Consider the following 18,558-nt stretch of genomic DNA (forward strand, 5'->3'; position numbering starts at 1 on the left):
AGAGGCGAGTCCGCCTTTGGTAGCATGCTGCCGCGGCACCCTCGCGCAGTCTACGCGGAGAAACATTCAATGTCCATCACCGAGTGTACGCTCGCATGGTGACGTGTGCAAAGCAGTAAAACACACTCATTAGTCGCTACATAATCATCCTTTGCTCTACACCGCTCACACTCTTCACGGGACTTGTGTTTCTCCCTCCAACGCACAGCTATTGCCCCAGCCTCGCCCACAGCTCAATCAACGACCCAAGCTGACCCTCCACTTCCTCCAAAAGCGACCCCGAATCCCTCGCAAGAGCTTGCTTGACATCGTCCGGCTGCGCAAGCACAAACGACACGGGCAAGTCTGGCTCTATGGCCTCCGCACCCCAGCCTTGCAGGAACGGCCGCGCCGACTCGGGAATGGTCTTGCCCATGGCCCACGCAAACGCTTGTATACCCTGCAGCAGGTACCCCATGACCTTCATGCGCATAGTGCACTGCTGGGCAATCATACAGGCCGTCGAGAAGGCAGGATGCGTGGCCGGGTCATCGAGGAGTGGGATCAGGGTGTGCATGCAAATGTGTACGTGGCGATAGGCAAGACCGCCCAGGGGTTGCCACTTGCACATGTAAAACCGTATTAGCTCCACGTCGGCGACGCAGCGTCTTCGTAGTATGTCTCTGGCGGTTGTCCCGGGGAGATCGTAGAGGTTGTGGAAGGGCGTGTCGAGGGGCACGTCGCGAAGAATGGTGAAGACGATTTCCGTCTCGTGCATTCTTGAGAGCTTTGGTTTAGGGCTCTGGGAAAGACAAATATGGGTTGTGGGACTTGCCATACCTCATCATGCATGTTTCCGGTGTCATGTTGCTCCTGCAGTGAAATCTGGGCGGTAGTTGAGCTACATACGCCAACAGCTTGCAGTAGAAGCTCTTGCGGTTACGCAAGTCGGCATCGCTTCCCTTCACGGCGCCTCCGCAGATGTACTGCATTAGTTCATTCCAGAGCTCTGTCAAATTACAATTTATGGTGTTGATGCCCGGGACCAAGGGGACAGCACCGGTCGCTTCGTCATGCAAACGGCCCAAAACATCCATGTTGGCGGTACTAAATTCGTCGGGCGGTTTGGGCACCTTTGGCGCGGGTAAGATGGACGGATGGGAATAGTAGAAAGCAACGCGACTGGTGGCGGTTAGTCGATTATGATTTTTTCTTTCTTTCTTTTTTTTTTTCATTTCTCTTCTCTCTTTTTCGCAGAATGTACGACTCACCTTTCCACAATGTACAAACCCCAAAGCACACGGCTAATGATACACTTCTCCTTTTGGCTACCAGGCCTGCTCTCAAGGGCCTGAAACTTCTGCTCCAACGATAGTCTGCTGAGCAGAGCGTACGCTGTGTAGAGATATATTCGGGATATCCTGTCTTTACCTTTGATAGCCATGGCAATGTACATAAGGACGAGGGCGATGATGTTGGGGATCGACGCACGACCTTGCTCCCGTTCATACAGCCCCTTGGCCTCTTCAAAAAAGCGATCTGAGAGATTTTGTCTAGCGAGAACTCCAAATTGCTTTGCTCTCTCAGAAAAGTTCTGTTAAAATTAGTCGAGTGGTCGGGTCTCGGAACCAGGGTAACTAACACTTTCAACCGCGCAGATGGCATTGACTAGAAATGGTGTGCAATATCTAGAACCAATTACATGTCCAGACTTCATATCCTCAATAAAGACGTCTTTTTCGAGGACTGGCAGTAAGTAGGTACCATTGAAATGAAACAGATTCGTGATGAGCTCAGACACCAGCCCGTCGCCCGCAACAATCGTCCACGGTCGAGCTGGAACCTTGATAATGCTTCCATCCAGAGCCAGGCGATCCAGTCGTTCCAGCTGATATTTGCAGTAAGTCTCTGCCGGTGAAGGGTTCGGTAACAGTACCTCAGCTTGTCTCACGGATTTAAGGAGAATGAAGGGTTCGCCAGACTCTCGGATGCGACGAAATAGTTCCAACGCCTCACCCTTGGGCTTGGTACATAGCAGCTTGAATAGCTCCCTGTATTGGCCATTCTCACTCATCAAGTCGTCTCGCTTCTGCTTGAGCACGCTAGTCAACGCCTTGCCCCTGTCCAGCTCATAACTACACGACTCGCCCCTACTGTGGCAGCGTTTACAGGTTGGTCTAGAGCCATTGCACTACCTCTGTAAGCATACACTCGTATCTCGAAACCAGTACACGGGGAGGTTTGCCAACTCACCTTGGCCTTCCGTCGCCTGCAATTCTGGCATGCAACACTAATCATCGCCCGCTTGGGTCTGATGAAGGCACTGGCCGGAGCTGACCAGTTACCTTGGGCATTGGACGGCGCAGACGGTGCATAAAGCGATGGCCTTGGGCAGATGGGTAGTTCTCCTTCCCCTAACGGTTGCTGTGAATTCATCATGTTGTCAATATTTTGTGCCATCGGAAATGTCCAAGGTTGTAAGAGGCTTCGTAGCATTTGGTGCACAAACTTATACGGAACACGGAGTAGACTGGTCGAGAAATAAGGCAGTTGTCGGCAAATTTGCGGTCTGGTGCTTTCAACGTTTTCATTGCAGGTACCACTGCGAAAGCTGTGCCAATACGGAGTAAAGGATGTGGTGAATAAAGAATGACAAGTCGACGGCATCTGCGGCTGCATCTGCGGGACGGTACCGAATCACATCGAGGCGGAAAAGACGTCCGGTCCTGCGAGGAGACTCCCTGGCTGATTTCCAGTTTTGTTAATCGTCACTCTAGAGTCTAGATCAATGCATGCGATATGTCACATTGGCTTGGCGTAGCGACCAGCCCTGTTGAGCAGCCAGCTTGCCATGGATTTTGCAATTGGGAGGCAGCCAGAGACACTTGCAGAAACCTCTCATCGCCCTACATACATATGGCCCATGCTATACGACGACCATAATAGACACACAGTCATTTCGCCACTTGATATTGCGACATGTCATCATGGCGCATCAACTCAGCCGCAAGCTTCAAAAGGCCAAAGAAACCCGCCCATTCTCAAGACTTTCATGCATCCAATCACAGTGGTTCTCGTATCTGCCCACCAGCCTCATCGAGCATTTGCCCATGAGGAGACGGGGCAGGGGTTGAAGGAGGCCGAAAGGTGCCATGAGAGGCAGGATTCCTAGATATCCCTATCATGACCCGACGTTGTGACCAACTGTCATGTGCATCTCATGTCCGGGTTGCGGCCCGTATGGCTGGTGAGGTTGTTAGGCACGTATTGTAGGATCGGCATGACTGGTACTGCCGCTGGACGGGCTGTTCTGGGCCTTACGGTTCAATGTTGCGCGAAACCACTTTGAGTCTGCTTCCACCAATTCCGTTTCCGCGGCTCCTGTTGCCATTATTATTAATGGCATTCCTGGTGCTCCCGGCGCCACCACTTCCTGTTGATGTCGCCTGAGCTTTGTCATCGATTTGTGTTAGGAGAATGTTGCCAGGCGTTGAAATAAAGCTTGTCGTCTGTGCAAATGGCGAAGCGATAGCGTGAGTCTTGGTAGTAGTGTGTCTTGTGGCATATGTGGCTTTTTGGACCGCGACGCCTTAAGCAGAGTTAGTACAGCAAACCGGCCGGTTACCTGGACAAGTGAGATCAAAATATATAATGCCTACCGTGTATAAACTCTAATCTCTGCTGCAGTCACTGAACAGGGGACTACAGTGTGGTTGACCACAACAGAAATGACTTGTCTGCTCACAGTGTCCTAGAGGGCCGCGTCGCTGAGTTGTTATAAGTCAATAGCCGTATACTTAACAGCCGTCCTACGAAGGACAGGAATGATGCAAGGGTCAAGCTGGTACAACTCAGTCGAGCATAAACCGTATCGGATAGGCAACTCTGTCTCCTATTCGGGCGAACATTGAGAACCCAGCGGCGGGTGACACTTGGAGAGCATATTGTCGTCTAGCATCGAGCAGCGGCCACGGTTTGCCGTTCAAGTTCAGACCAGCAGAAAAGAGTAGGATGAGACGAGCTGTGACGGAGGCCCGGAGCCTGGAAAAATTGCATCGTTGTGATTCTAGTCGTACTCCGCCCTCTGCGCAACATAGTTGATGGTTGATATCCAACAATTTAGAGTTCTAACCTGAAGCGACGATAACGACAACCGCAACTGGTGAATAAGCGTGAAGCCCCATACCATCATGGACCCATGGATATCTATGCATTTTACCGAGATTTAAAAACCGAGGCTGAAGTATCGTCCAGGTGGTTGATGATGGTGGACGATTGAGTTATCATTTCACGAGCCGAAACATAATGTTGATTCGGTATCAGGGAAACATTAACTCGTTCTGTGGTGTAAGGAGCATGGCCAGGCCCTAATTGATACGAATTGCAGCAGCATGGTCGTAGCGGCTTCTCACAGCTAAAGAAGAGCAGGAATATCTGCCAGAGGGCAAGATGATTGGTGTAGTTGTTCATGAGTACACAGGGCTCACAAGACAAGAGAAAGACACAAGATTGCGACGGACGAATGGGGGCGAGGCGGCAGGACCGCGTCACGTGTGAAGCTCTAGACAGGCTTGAGCTGCCGTGATCACTTGACAGCTTGGAAGTTGCAAGGCACGAGCAATCTGCCTTGGCTACATTCATTTTCCATCGCCGATCAAGAAGTATACACTAATATACCGTAGTGAATTATACTATAGAACGCGATAGATAGGTAACTTACCTAACCTAGTCATATTCCCCCCCACTGTAGATTTTCGCAGCAAATACGGAGTAGTTGACCGTACCTACCTGCATGGACAGGCAACTAAGCCCAAGTTGGACGGCACTGGGCGTCGCCTTATTTCATCGACAAATTTCATCTCGTCCAAAAAGCCGGCATCTCCAGGTTTCAGGTCCCGCTCTTCAACAACGCCAGAAAAAGTCAAGCCTCGGGTTTGGTCTAATCTCAGGCCCACTGGTGCCTGAGCAAATTTGCCAACTGGTCCACAAAGTTTCCCATACGCTTATCGAAATGTGGCTCCCCAAGGCAAGCGAGGCTGAGCCGTGTTGTGCCAATCATTCATGTGTGACACCCAACTCCGTGCGTCGACGTCAACACCTTCAATCCAGTCCAAAGAGACTGCCTCGTGTTGAAAAACAACACCATCTTTTGTCCATTATCCCCTCTTTGCCAATGTCTTGATCGTCTACTTGTGCGGCTCGACGCTACTCTCCTGAAACGACAGGGAACTCATCACCAGCCTGGCCGTCCGCGTCATTCCACTGCTGGTCTGGTTGAGTTGCCTCGCTTCCCTCCAGTGCAGGCAACCTCGAATCTGCTTGCAACGCCAAACGCCGTCTCGAATCTCGGCATCATGGCCTCCTTCGGCTATCAATCCGCACCTCACCGGGGCTCAAGACATGCACAGCACGGAGGATACCTACCGCAGGCCGCCCCGTCGCACGGCGGTGCGCCCGCTGGCACATTCTCCCCTGGTACGAAGATCCAGGTTGGCAGCCATCGAGTCGTCATTCAGAAATACCTATCAGAAGGAGGGTTTGCTCATGTCTACTTGGTCAAACTCCCCAAACCCATCGACGGTACTGATCTGGCGGTTCTTAAGCGCGTTGCTGTTCCCGACAAAGAAACCTTGCGGGGTATGCGCACCGAAGTTGAGACCATGAAACGACTTAAAGGACACCGACCGATTGTAACATATATCGATTCCCACGCTTCAGAACTGAGAGGCGGCGGATATGAGGTTTTCCTCCTCATGGAGTATTGTGATGGTGGTGGCTTGATTGACTTTATGAACACACGCTTGCAACACCGCTTGACGGAACCCGAGATCTTGCACATTTTTGCCGATATCGCTGAGGGCGTTGCTTGTATGCATTATCTCAAACCTGCCCTCCTACATCGAGACTTGAAAGTTGAAAATGTCCTCATTGTGAACCGCGGGTCGTCGAAGCGATTTAAAGTATGCGACTTCGGATCCTCCGCCCCTCCACGAGCTGCACCGACAACCGTAGTCGAGTGTCGGCTCATGGACGAGGACGTTCAGAAACACACCACATTGCAGTATCGAGCGCCCGAAATGGTTGATGTTTATAGAAAGCAACCACTCAATGAAAAGTCGGATATTTGGGCATTGGGTGTGCTGCTGTATAAATTGTGCTATTACACAACTCCATTTGAAGACCAGGGACAGTTGGCCATATTGAACGCCAGTTTCAAGTATCCCAGCCATCCTGTCTTTTCGGAAAGACTCAAGAAGCTTATTGGTATGCAGAGTTTGGACATTGGTATCCTGCAGGACTTTTCCTACGCCAAAAATACTGACAAGCCTCAGGGTCTATGTTGAAGGAAAACATGCAGTCTCGGCCGAACATTTATCAAGTCCTCAAGGAAGCATGTGCCATGCAGGGTAGACAAGTTCCCATACACGATGTAAGTCGCTCCGTTAATGACGTTGTTATTTGATTTGTTTCATACCTAACATGGCCTCAAGATATACTCGAGCCAGGACGAAACAAGAGTCGAGACCTCCAAGTCAACCATCACCCACCAAAGCGCAACAAGGCCATCAAGGAGCCATCGTGGGGGCAGTATACTCACCACCTGACCGAGAAGAGCAAAATATTCCCAACATTGTGCCCATGCGACGGGGTCGTCCTACCGCTTCACCTGGGCCACAAAAGCAAGACCCGTCGCGAAAAGTCACTGCAGGGGATCCATTTGCTGCCCTCGATTCAACGAGTGGTAAAAAGGCTCCAGAGGCCGATGAGTTGTCTGCACGTTTCCCGACTTTGGACCAGTTCTCTCTTCTTCACGACAAGGGAGCTAAATTTGATTTCGACTCATCAGCAAGTTCACCACAGTCCCAACACGTTCAGGCCGACCAAGACGTGGCGGATCGTCTGGCTGACGAAGCATTTGCCTCGCTACAACAGAGTCCAGAGAAACCGGCTCCCTCTCCACGACCTCACTCTCTCAACCCCACTATACAGCAGCCTCCTCAACACCTTTCCACTCCTCCTGTTGACCGATCTCCGTTGAACACGTCATCCGCTCCCGCAAAACCGGAGCAGAGCCAACCCAGTCGGGCATCGTCGATTATCAGCAGTAACCCCGAGCTGAGGGCCATTTCGGCTCAGACTAAGGCAAAATATGTCTCGACTGGAACGATGACGTCTGAGTTCTCTTCCAGAGCGTCAACGCCTCAGTTTGAGAAACACTCAGAGAAGAAGCTCCCTGAACGTACCTCGTCCCGCGCAAACCCGGATACGCTGCCTACTCACGCTCGCCCCCAACACCTGAGGCGACCATCTCTATCGTCGCGGCCATCTTTGGAGGATCACCGCATTCAGGCCCAGTCGACGGATCCTACGTTGAGCTCATCAACACAAGTCAGTCGGCCACGTCCCGCCAGCACCAGTTTTGAGTCCAGCACTCTGGATTTCTTGCGGGAAAGGGAATTGGCTGCCAAGCCTTCCAGGATGACAGTGCAGTCATCAATGCAGAATCTACAGCGGCGGCCAGCAGTTGCGCCTCAGGCAATCAGAGTGGAGGCCAGAAAGCAAACGGAAGAAGACCTGTTACTAGACGTGACGAAATCCCCAGTGACAACTCGAGATGAACAAACTGATATCAATCGGAGATCGACTGCCTCAACAGCTTCTGGTCCTAAGAAATTAGCGGGCAAATATGGTGATGCTTTCAACCGGTTTGAAGGCGCTTCACCTCAGGAATCGGTAGGTATAATTCAGTCTGAGCTGCCTGAGTCACCTGAGATGCCACAAAAGTCTACACCTCACCATGATGCAAATGTTCCACCGAAGCAGGAACCAGCCGTTGGTCCCAGTGCCAATGCCCTGATTGATATTGACGAGGACAGCATGACGCCAGAAATGAGGCGCGAGCTCGAACGGCAAAAGCTTGAAGAAGAAGAAAAACGAGTTGCTGCCGCTCAAGCCGAATACAAGAACCGGGTTGGTTCATCTGGGAAACCGGTTCCCGGCCCCAAGATCGTGGGTGCTTCACAACGCAAAGCCAGCACGATTCAAAGCCGCGTGCAGAGCTTGCTCAGTGAGGAGCAGAAACCATCCCCTGTTCAAAGGACTGCCCACGGTTATGGCAAATACACCGATGACCAGTCCGCGGCGCCTTCCGGTCAGAAACCAACGCCAAACATGGTTCGCAAGCCAATGGCCTCCAGACCAACAAGTGCCGCCCCTTCCAATGACACCAGGTCCATCACGGTTTCTACATCCCATTCAATGCCAACACCATCCCAGCCAAGATCTGCGGGTCAAAAGCCACCTGCGCCGAAGAAAAAACCCACTCATCTAAATAGCTTCCCAACAGGACAGCGTCCGCCATCACCAATTAAGCAGAGCCAATATGCCCAGTCCAAGCACCTCATTGCGGTAGACCTCCCAGGTCAACCTGTTCTCGAGATGTCAGTCCAGGATAAAGAAGACTATATTGAAGATTTTACAAAGCGATTTCCCAGTTTAAGTTCAATAGAGATGGAATCTCAAGGCAGTCGCACTGGTGAATCGCGACGATGAACAGCCTCTGCGGGGCTTGGAATATAATGTATTCTTCATGATAGCATAAGCATATAAATGAATCAGTGCTCTGCACATTTACGAACCAATGTCATATTTAATTCAATCTCAAACAACCCAAACGTTGTGACCACGTGCTAATTGTCGAAATGTTTTCCCTTGCTGTGGTACATGTCTGACCCACTTCACTTCACAAGCTCTTATCTTATCAATACTGCCCAATTTTTTTTTTTTTTTTACCCAGTATCATTAACCACCCACCCCCAACTTATATCAGATTTATCAAGCAGCATTTGATCACAAGACTATAAGATGGTGAAAAGAAAGAGACAAGCCGTCAACGGCAGCGACTCCGCCGTGGCTAACCCTGTCCAATCCAAGAAATCTAAGGCAGCCGATACCAAACCGAAATCTAACCCGTCCTCACTACTTCATCCCGAAACCATCCAGATCATTGTCGGGTCTTATGATCAAGTCCTGCACGGCTTAACTGCCACCATTTCCGACGATAAGACCGAATTTGCAGATACCTTTCTCTTCAACGCACACAATTCCGCTATCCGATGCGTAGCGGTGTCGCCTCCCTCCGCAGCGGTGCCTGGACAAACACAGAAGGTGCTTTTGGCATCCGGAAGCACGGACGAGCGAATCAATATCTACAATCTATCGGCGCACCCTCCTAGTCGGAAAAACCAAGATCTTCTCGCCAAGGTTGCGCCGCGGCCTATTCTTGAGAATCCCAAGAACAGAGAACTAGGGACCTTGTTCCACCATGCTTCGACAATAACTGCGCTTCGCTTCCCGTCGAGATCAAAACTTCTCACTGCCAGTGAAGATTCTACCATTGCGATTGCCAGAACAAGAGATTGGTCTGTATTAAGTACCATCAAGGCACCTATCCCAAAGGCCCAAGGCAGACCAAGCGGTGATACGGCGGCATTTGGGGCCACGCCTTCGGGTGTGAATGACTTTGCCATTCACCCTAGTATGAAGTTGATGATCAGTGTGTCCAAGGGGGAGAAATGCATGCGTTTGTGGAACTTAGTCACTGGCAAGAAGGCCGGTGTGTTGAGCTTCAGCAAAGAAATGCTGCAGGAGATTGGAGAGGGGAGGCATTCTACAGGGGAAGGGAGAAAAGTTGTCTGGGGAAATGCCGATGGTGCGGATGAGTTTGCCGTAGGGTTCGACCGTGACGTGGTGGTCTATGGGATGGACAGCGTGCCCAAATGTCGTGTCATGACGGGGCAGAGAACCAAGGTCCATCAATTCACCTATATCAGCGCCGACAAAACGTCGCTTTTGGCGGTCGCTACCGAGGATGGACGGATACTCTTCTTTTCCACCAGGCGGGACGATTTATCACCGCCAGAGGAAGTCAATGGGAAGAAGGGGACCCTGTCTAGTGCCAAGCTGGTGGGCTTTGTAGGTGGGAAGGCAGAGGGCATATCTGGCCGGATAAAGGATATCGTGGTCTTGCCAAGCGGGGTTAACCAGGGGACGTTGTACTTGGTCGGAGCAAGCAGTGAGGGCAAAGTTCGGGTCTGGATACTACAAGCAAAGGATTTGGTTGCGGCTGCTGCGAAGGATAAGACGGGCGAGAATCCAATTGGGAAATTGGCTGGCACATTTGAGTCGGAGAATCGCATTACGTGTTTGGCAGGATATGTGATGATTCCTCGGCCAGACGGTGCGGAAGATAGTGAGGAAGAGGATCCAGAAAGTGAGGTTGAGGAGAAGGACGACGACGACGATAGTAGTAAAGATGAAGATGAGTAGCACACATATAAGTTGTAATATTGAAAAATAACTGCAGTGTATCTGAGCATATGCGCCATCTACGGAGTACCTGGCTCCGTGTGTAGTATTGTATCTACGACATTGCCAGATGTACATTTAAAAGTACCTATACTCCCTCCTTATAATGAATGCCAATCAGAAACATGCTCCTATCTCTTGGGGCCACTGATGTGCCCAGCAGCTGAGAATTGTGTAAATCCATCTCAAACAAGTGGAGAGAAGTCGCTTCTTTATCGATATTCCGGGAGAACTTTGCCATCAGATGGCAAGAGACGACGCGCCTCGCAACGAGTTCATGTTCCATTTCCGTAGGAATAAGGCTGTACGGGTTTGGCAACCATGATGCCGCTGCTCCAAACAAAGGTCGTCCTGCATTCCAAGGCTGCATTGTTCTCGGATCACCCCGAGAACTCACACAAATCATTTCATCATTCAACGGTCATGTACGGAGTATGACGGGGAAAATGGATCACAATGAAATCCGCTAGCGTCGTGGTTGTGATGGGCCTTTTACAATTACTACGGCTTTTGGAACTAGCGGTGGTTGGAAGTTCAGTTCCGTGTTCAAATTATGAACATCTCGAGTGGGTACTCTGTGGTAGTTATATGCACGGAGTAGTAACACCGGTGGCCGACTTGGCACATCCGAACTGAGCCACCTGTGGGGCGCTTGGACCGGTTGATCCTTGGGGGACATGGAACGTCAAGTCCGGGCTGGGAGCTAAAGACCGCCACTACCAGCCTGTCGAGCCACTCAACGGCCAGGTTTTGATGGAGCTTGCTGGGGACCCACGTCGCTATCCACCTGTGCATAAGCATGGAGTACAAATGCGGGTGTTTTCAATGTTGTCTGATCTGTTTGGGCTGACAAGCAAGCTGCAGGGCTGCCTGGCAACTGGCAAGCTGGGCGGAGGGCTTGTGGAGAGTGACTAGGGTACTTAGAAGTAAGTTGTTGCTCCCTGCGACTGCAATTCACATGCTAGATAGTACGACCAGACGTATGAAGTCAAGTCACTCAAGTGCTTTCCTTTCCCTCGCCCTTCACGTTGATTCTCCCATTTCTAACCCTTCCAAAGGGCTTCTTCAAGACCACATTGGCTGCCACTGCATACCTTGACCTCTGTCGACGGCCATTCCCATCCTGCCGTGCCGCCCGTCCATCATCTTACTGGCCGTATGGTCCTGCTGCATTCCACCCGCCCACGCACCACATGCCAACGTTGGGCTGAGGACTCCAAGAGAACAAGCAACAAACGCTGCCCAGCACTTCGGCCTCGTCGTCTCCGACTTGATGTTGAACACTAGCCGATTCCCACTAGCATAGCCTAGTCTCCCTAGTTTTTAAAGCTGGCTCCATTGCTGCTACATCCTTGATTCATGCAACGTCTCAGAGCGGGCCGGTTGTCGATTTGCATTGTTTAGCTCCTCACCACCAAAACAGAGCTCTACAATAACGAGTAAATCGCCCTCCCAAAACCCCTTCGCATCAGGGATCTGGTGTTTCATTGAATGACAGCTGCCTCCACATCATCGATTTGCGTTGGGTCGCTCGTGGGGGCTCGCGGGAAACATTGACGATATCGGCCAGCTGCTTGTCGTTGCCGCCGCCTTGGGAAGTTAAACCGTCACCCCGCTGGCCACCAGAGCTTGAGTCTCCATTCCTCAGCTGCCACCTCTTTTTCTTTTTTTCCCTCCTTACTCTCATACTCCTGTCTCTTTTTTACATCAAAAGCCGCGCCTCTCCTCAGATTCAAATACTTTGACAGGCAACTTCGGACGAGCACCCAGACCACCTCCACGTATTGAGACACCAAAAGGGCCGGGGGCTACGACATCGATTTCAACATAAATCCCCACTTCCAACACCATGCAAACCTCTGCACCCCCGGTCATTGACCAATCTTCCCCAGGCCAAACCCCCGTCCAGGGGCAAGATGTGTTCTGCAACAGTTCTTGGAGCACCCTTCAATCTTCTTCTGCAGCCGTAACCAGCGTTGATAAGAGCTTGTCCCGTTCACCGACTCTGCCCACAACAGCCTTTGCACGAAGACAAACTTGGCCTGAGCCAGCTTCTCCGACAAGGCAGTCTCCGCTGCGGAAGTCTACGGTTCCAGGAGACGTGCAAAGTTCGGACGAGGAGGTGTTTCCAGTTCCGGGTTCACCGTCTACTCTCGATCATTTACGCAAACATAGGGCTAAGATGTCTTTGACGGGAGACAGGAAGGGCAGGGAAGCACTGGACAGATCTCAAGCTCGGCCTGGCGCTTGGTACGTGAGACGACATAACAGGGCCGTTGAGGATAGTCCAGCAGAAGATAAAACGTCATCACCTGAATCCACACCTACCAAATCACGAAGCTCTCCCACTGTGGCCGCCCTATCACCTGCGGCCAACATTTCTCGACAAAAGGTCACTTCGCCTACTTCAGCATCCCGGTTCTCCTTCTTCAATATGGCCTCGACGCTGAAGGGTCTAGCATCCGCTCCAGTCTCGGTGCCTAAGGACGACGAGCTAATGAATATCGACATTGATGCAGCTCTATTCCCCGGCGGTTCGCCGTCCGACGGCGAATCCAACTCACCCGCCGCTTTCAAGAACTTACAAATGAATGCCCTCGGTCTACTACGAAAATTTCAGGCAGCCTACCAACATAAGGCCATTGTATGCCAGGAACTCCGTGCCGAAAAGGATGCCCAAGAAGAGGAGAAAATCGAAGCCGAGACACGGGTTACTCATCTGAAGATGCAGTTAGAAGGCATGGCACAAAAAGCTGCAGAGACAGAAGCCATGATGCAAGCTCTGCTGGAGGAACTCAGTCGCGAAAAGAGGCTACGCGCAGAAGAAAAATGTATCAGAGAGGGCGGCATTTTATCTTCCGGCATGTCAACCATATCCGAGGATCTCGGTGTGGAAGACGACCAAAGGAAGAAATACCGCCGTCGAAGTGGTGGAACTGCCAAATCTGACGAGGCGAGCTTCGACACTGATGATGAAAGTGTAGATGAAGTCAGTGTATTTTCGAGGTCACGCAGCCCCACGCTGCCGGCTAGTATATCCGACGCGCATGGCGTCTATGTCGACAACGGCAACAACATCTCAATGCCACCAATACCAAAACCCACCATGCTGGAGCCGCCTCGTCCCACACGCCAATCCCAACCCCAAATGTCCACCTTTCAAAAGCTGTTCAAGGGTATTTCTGGCGATGCTGGCAGAGATGGTGAGCGAGCTATTGTCCAAGGCTGTCGAAATTGCCAGGGCCAAGATGCTGGCATGGCTTGGGATACGGCTAGTTTGTTAAGACACGAGAATGTGTGTTTGAAGAAGAGACTCGGGGAGCTAGAGAATGCCGTTGACGAGGCACTTGATGCCGTCATGGGCCTACGGGCGTAACAAGTTTGCATGGAGAACGTGCATTATTTTTCAATGTTGATAAAAATGCTGTCTGGACTAGGACCTAACCGCAGTTGGGTTCATCACGAGACTGGGTAGGCTGGATGCAAAAGGCATTTTATTTGTGTAACGCATGATGATAGATAGATGAGCATATACCCTATGACGAATTACAATTCAATCAGCTGTCCCTTATTTCTGGTGTCTTTTGTGATTAGCTTCTGACGGCTTACTTGATTGTGAATGCCTTGAGCTTTGTAGGCGTGTGGTTTGTAGCAACACAATTTCTTATTTCAAGAGCCAGATGTCTTATTGCACATATCTATTCTTACGAAGGGTGTTGTCCCTTGCTATCGCTCGATTGTCCCAATCAAAGCGAATTCCTTGAGCGTCGATCTACTATTCTCTCCGAAATAGTGATTCATCGCGATATATCACAAGGCCTTTATAAATAGTGGTCAGTGGCTTTCTTCATCCCCACTCCGCAAAATGGGGTTGCCCTCTCGTCAAACCTGAACTCTCTTGTAATCGGCCGTCTACTTCCACGCACAAGTCCCGTCTTGAAAACAGCAACGCATCCGAGGCTGCTTTGCATCAATAATTCTATTGCCCAGCTCATATACAGCCTAAGCAAATCGTTTAACAAAGAAAAAAGCCAGCTCTTTTTTTGGCCGCTCGTATATGTACATATTTCCTCTTCTACATCCCCCAATCTTTCGGGTTGTACACAATCCCTTGTCTCACTCGAATTCGGATTCTCACTTCCCCCTCCCCCCGCCCCCAGCTCATATCAACCCGCGCGATGGTATGTTTAGTGGTGGGCCTCGCCGTGGTGCTCGTCTTCCATGAAGAAATGCTCGTAGACGCAGTATCCGGCGAAAGCGACGGTGGCGGTGCCCAGGCCGGGTAGGGAGCCTTTGAAGCGGTTGAAGCGGGAGAATGTGCCTGTATATCTCCAGGCCTCACTACAATTTCACCAAGTCAGTAATCAGTTTTTAGAGTCGTTTGGGCTGCCGGAATTGCGAAATTCGCTGGGTTCGTAGAGGGGAGATTGTGACGTACGCTCGTTCCCAGGGATCGTATCGCGGCTGGCCAGCGGCCTCTTTGAACGCTCGCATGTTGAAGCCGGTGATGTTGGCCTTGGACCCGCGGGCCGCTCGGAGTACTCTGTTTTGCCGGGCGTTAGCTATATTTGCGTCGATGGAATGTTGTTGCACGCGGGGAGCTAGGGAGACGTCGCCTGCTCACTCGCACAGGCACCCAATTGCGCTGAGATCGTACCTGGTAGGAAGCATCGTTTCCAGTTGAGCCGCCTATGACCAGTGGGCGACGGAATCGGTGTGGTGAAGAGAGTGCGTGGTGATCCGAGGCTAAGAGGTTATTCGCAGTCTGGCACTCTGGAGGGTGGTTTGCCGGCTGCTTAGGATCCCACAGAATGGACGGCCGCTCATTCGTCGCTGGCCCGGAACAACGTAGTTGCTGGTGAGCGCCGTCCTTCTGAGAGGCAACGACTTTGGGCCCCACGTACCTGCCAACTTGCGCAGAGACGGTGCACGGGCCACTTGCAATTGGGCAACACTGAAAGTAAACCCGAGTCGGTCTGAGCAGACGGCCTTGCCTTGAATCGGAGGTCCCATCGAGGTCTTCTTGAACTACAACTCCAGCTTTTGAGGCATCACGCGAAACGCAACCCACCCACGTTTGTCAGTTTACGCACCGCACACCCCAAGAACCGTCGTGCGGTCACCTTTGGCAATCAGCTCCCACAGCCTTACTGTACCCTTGCCGCCCATCGAGCGAATCCACGGGAGCACACGCGTGCGAACGGAGTAGCTTCAGTGCTAACCCCTCGATATCTCTGGACCGAAAAGGTTTACCTGCAAATCAGGACAGCGGCGGTATATCTGCATTCCATTCTTTCACGGACGTGTTGCCGCGATTTGTCCAGGTTTCATCTTGTCTGGTGCCTCTTCCTAGTTGGTGCCTCGAATACTGTTAAGGCTGAAGCGTCCGTCGTTTTCCCTCGGAACAGCTTCACTCGACACTTGCGCCTGTATTCAATGAATCTTGATCAGCACCTTTAGGAAGTGCCGGTGCACCATCCATATCCTATTATCACCCGAAAAATTTGGACGCAGACGTGCAGGCGAGCAGTGGGACAAGCAGGGCGACTTCCTTGGGGCCTCGAACAGGAGCCTCTCAATCAGCTACCACGACATTCGCAGCAGGGGAAGAAGCAGAAGCAGAAGAAGCTGCAACAGCCGCCACCGCGTCCACAGCCTCCTCCCAACGCTCCTCGCTGTCCGCGACAGACACGACAACCTATTGAACAGCTATCCGCATCGCAAGCGCAGCAGCGACAGCAGGGACGACAAATATATCCATATACTCCCAGGGGAGCTCGTCCACATTCGCGCATACGTTCTTCCATTAGGGATCAAGTTCCCTCGCAAGTAATATCTCGGCAAATCCAACCGCAAACTCCTATCCGTCCTTCGCCGCCAAGGGGTCCGGTCCGTCAACAATCTCGCCGAGGTGCACTTCGCCGTTTATGAGGTGAGGTAGTAGGCTAACTTTTGCGAAACAAGGCAAAGCAATCACTCACGGAATACTCGCCGAGGTATGGTGTAATAGTCCGCGACCACAGCGTTAACATCGGCAATCCCCTACCGACCCTTGGTCGTTTCAAGAACAACGAGGACCAATCCCGCTTCAACAAGAACATTTCCAACCACCCGTTAGTCATACTCATACATCCACCACCTCTTAACAACCACTACATCAGAAACTGGCTTCACCCGGGACTTCTATAAACTACAACCAGGCTTCCCCGCCGCTTTCCTACCATATGCCACCACCGATCCGGGGCTTCGGCGCCGGTCCTGGCGTTGGTGGGCCTTTCCACCAACCCGGATTCTCTTCTCATGGACAGCCTCAAGGCGGGCCGATGGGTGGTAACCAATATCTGAATGCCAATACCCAGATAAGCTCCTTTGCAGGAGCCAACGGCAACGCCTTTGCTGGTCTCAATGGGTCAGGATTTGCTGACTCCGGCTTCGGCAGCCAGAGCGCTAGAATGGGCTTTGCGCATGGTCCCGCTGCCGGATTGCAACAACCTCAGCATGGGGGGCAGTTGCAGCACGGTGTATTGATGGAGCATCCGACAATGAGAGCCCAAACTAATAAGGGAAGAATACGAGAGGTCTGGAAACATAATCTAGAGGAAGAAATGGCGGTATTAAGAGACATTGTGGACAAGTATCCATTCATTGCCATGGTAAGTCCTTATTACGCTTTATTCATGGCCGCCCCCAACCAGCATTTGTACATTTTGAATGCTAACGGTACGAAACAACAGGATACGGAATTCCCCGGAGTTGTTGCCAGACCTATGGGCTCATTCAGGGGCAAAAGTGATTACCACTATCAATGTTTACGGACAAACGTCGACATGCTCAAGGTTATCCAAATTGGACTGACTCTGTTCAACGAAGAAGGCGAGACTCCACCGGCAAGACCCGGACCGGACTTGGGACTTGGACCCAAAGCCATGAAGGCGGCCAGCCAGGGACCTTTCCCGTACTCGTGGCAATTCAATTTCAAGTTCTCCCTCAAGGACGACATGTATAATGAAAAGTCTATCGAGTCGCTGCAGCAGGCTGGTATTGACTTTAGTCTTCTTGAACGAGATGGCATCGATCCCAAGGCATTCGCCGCACTTCTCATTCCCTCGGGATTAGTATGCTTTGACGAAGCTAGATGGATCTCTTTCCATGGAGGGTACGATTTTGGGTATCTCACAAAGCTGCTAATCTGTACGCCGCTGCCCAACGACGAGGCTGAGTTTGACAGCAAGATGAAGCTGTATTTCCCCACGACATACGATGTCAAGCACCTCATGAAGTATGCCATACGGCTACACACGCAAGGATTCCTCACGCCTAATGATCCCGCTGTAGTTGAGATCTTGAACAAATTCGAGCACAAGTCTGGCCTGGAGAATATTGCCGAGACGTTCAAAGTCAAACGAATTGGGTCAGCGCATCAGGCTGGGTCAGACTCTCTTCTTACTGGGAAAGTATTCTTCCAGATGCGAGATAGGATCTTCAATGGATCAATTCCTGAAGACCACATTGGTAGAGTCTGGGGTCTGGGAGTTCCCGAAGGTCCAATGCCTCCTATGATGCCGCAGGGTGGCAACGATCATGGCCAGAATGGCGGCACCCCAAGCACGCCCAACCAAATACCCGCTAGCCTCATCAGCAGTCCTGTAGCTACACAGAATCACAATTCCAATGGAGGTATGTCGCACATGGGTCCTATGACTCCCGGGGGAGGTGGCGGCGTCTTTGGAAGCTTCGCCTTTGCCGGCAACAGCAGATAGGGTTCTGCACACGGATGCCAGCTGCCGCCCATGTCGTAGAGCGGAGGACCTAGTGCGCACTCTTTTTCCTTGTATCAACGGGATTGATCCCTTTTCTGCACAACTGTAGCAGATGTAGTTGTTGATAATGAGTCTATTTTGATATTGATTGTTTCGCATGCATTTGGGTTTGGTCGGTCTGGTCAATGGGGTGCTTGTCATCTACCTCCTACTCTTGATTACATTTTCAATCAAGAGTTTTCCGCTGTCTCCTAGATTTGCTCTCTCTGATCAGTCATTGACATGGAATTGTGGGTCGTTGTGTCCCGGTCGAAGAGCCTGAAGGAAGCAAAGTTAAGCATCCCGTTGAGTCTAGGAGGCATAAGCGGTTTACGGAAATACCTGGACTGGATATTTCTGGGAGTTTAGGACGGTAAGAAGGTCGGGTTGGCACACGGAGTGGATTGCAGCG

General features: G+C 51.4%; 7 protein-coding genes across 8 annotated transcripts; 5 read left to right on the forward strand and 2 right to left on the reverse strand.

Moving 5' to 3' along the window:
* Positions 1–102: 102 nt before the first annotated feature.
* On the reverse strand, positions 103–1,884 carry J3458_008771 (uncharacterized protein). 2 transcript variants are annotated; one of them, XM_007810959.2, is made up of 4 exons: positions 1,622–1,884; positions 1,251–1,573; positions 820–1,161; positions 103–758 (listed from the first exon to the last, which is right to left on the reverse strand). In XM_007810959.2, exons 1-4 carry the CDS (start codon positions 1,694–1,696, stop codon positions 209–211), a joined length of 1,290 nt encoding a protein of 429 aa, XP_007809150.2. In that variant the 5' UTR covers positions 1,697–1,884; the 3' UTR covers positions 103–208. The 2 variants fall into 2 exon arrangements, with proteins under 2 accessions (XP_007809150.2, XP_065975173.1); XM_066119380.1 differs by having other exon boundaries at positions 820–1,573.
* A 3,449-nt stretch (positions 1,885–5,333) lies between these two features.
* On the forward strand, positions 5,334–6,323 carry AKL1_1 (Ark- serine/threonine protein kinase; the record flags this gene model as incomplete). The annotated part of the gene is made up of 1 exon (XM_066119381.1): positions 5,334–6,323. The coding sequence occupies one exon, from the start codon at positions 5,334–5,336 to the stop codon at positions 6,321–6,323; it is 990 nt and encodes a 329-aa protein (XP_065975174.1).
* A 136-nt stretch (positions 6,324–6,459) lies between these two features.
* Positions 6,460–8,644, forward strand: AKL1_2 (Ark- serine/threonine protein kinase; the record flags this gene model as incomplete). Its single annotated transcript, XM_066119382.1, has 1 exon — positions 6,460–8,644. One exon carries the CDS (start codon positions 6,460–6,462, stop codon positions 8,530–8,532), a length of 2,073 nt encoding a protein of 690 aa, XP_065975175.1. The 3' UTR covers positions 8,533–8,644.
* Positions 8,645–8,795: 151 nt separating this feature from the next.
* On the forward strand, positions 8,796–10,342 carry MAK11 (60s ribosome biogenesis protein mak11). The gene has a single exon (XM_007810961.2). It carries the CDS (start codon positions 8,845–8,847, stop codon positions 10,306–10,308), a length of 1,464 nt encoding a protein of 487 aa, XP_007809152.1. The 5' UTR covers positions 8,796–8,844; the 3' UTR covers positions 10,309–10,342.
* Positions 10,343–11,343: 1,001 nt separating this feature from the next.
* On the forward strand, positions 11,344–13,894 carry J3458_008775 (uncharacterized protein). Its single transcript, XM_007810962.2, has one exon. The coding sequence runs from the start codon at positions 12,197–12,199 to the stop codon at positions 13,721–13,723; it is 1,527 nt and encodes a 508-aa protein (XP_007809153.2). The 5' UTR covers positions 11,344–12,196; the 3' UTR covers positions 13,724–13,894.
* A 108-nt stretch (positions 13,895–14,002) lies between these two features.
* J3458_008776 (uncharacterized protein) lies at positions 14,003–15,218 on the reverse strand. Its single transcript, XM_007810963.2, has 3 exons — positions 15,005–15,218; positions 14,786–14,890; positions 14,003–14,688 (listed from the first exon to the last, which is right to left on the reverse strand). The coding sequence occupies exons 1-3, from the start codon at positions 15,016–15,018 to the stop codon at positions 14,535–14,537; spliced, it is 273 nt and encodes a 90-aa protein (XP_007809154.2). The 5' UTR covers positions 15,019–15,218; the 3' UTR covers positions 14,003–14,534.
* Positions 15,219–16,571: 1,353 nt separating this feature from the next.
* POP2 (CCR4-NOT core DEDD RNase subunit) lies at positions 16,572–18,107 on the forward strand (the record flags this gene model as incomplete). The annotated part of the gene is made up of 2 exons (XM_066119383.1): positions 16,572–17,000; positions 17,082–18,107. 2 exons carry the CDS (start codon positions 16,572–16,574, stop codon positions 18,105–18,107), a joined length of 1,455 nt encoding a protein of 484 aa, XP_065975176.1.
* Between the last annotated feature and the right edge of the window lie 451 nt (positions 18,108–18,558).

Source organism: Metarhizium acridum, assembly GCF_019434415.1.
Source record: "Metarhizium acridum strain ARSEF 324 chromosome Unknown scaffold_141, whole genome shotgun sequence".
NCBI classification, from domain to species: domain Eukaryota; kingdom Fungi; phylum Ascomycota; class Sordariomycetes; order Hypocreales; family Clavicipitaceae; genus Metarhizium; species Metarhizium acridum.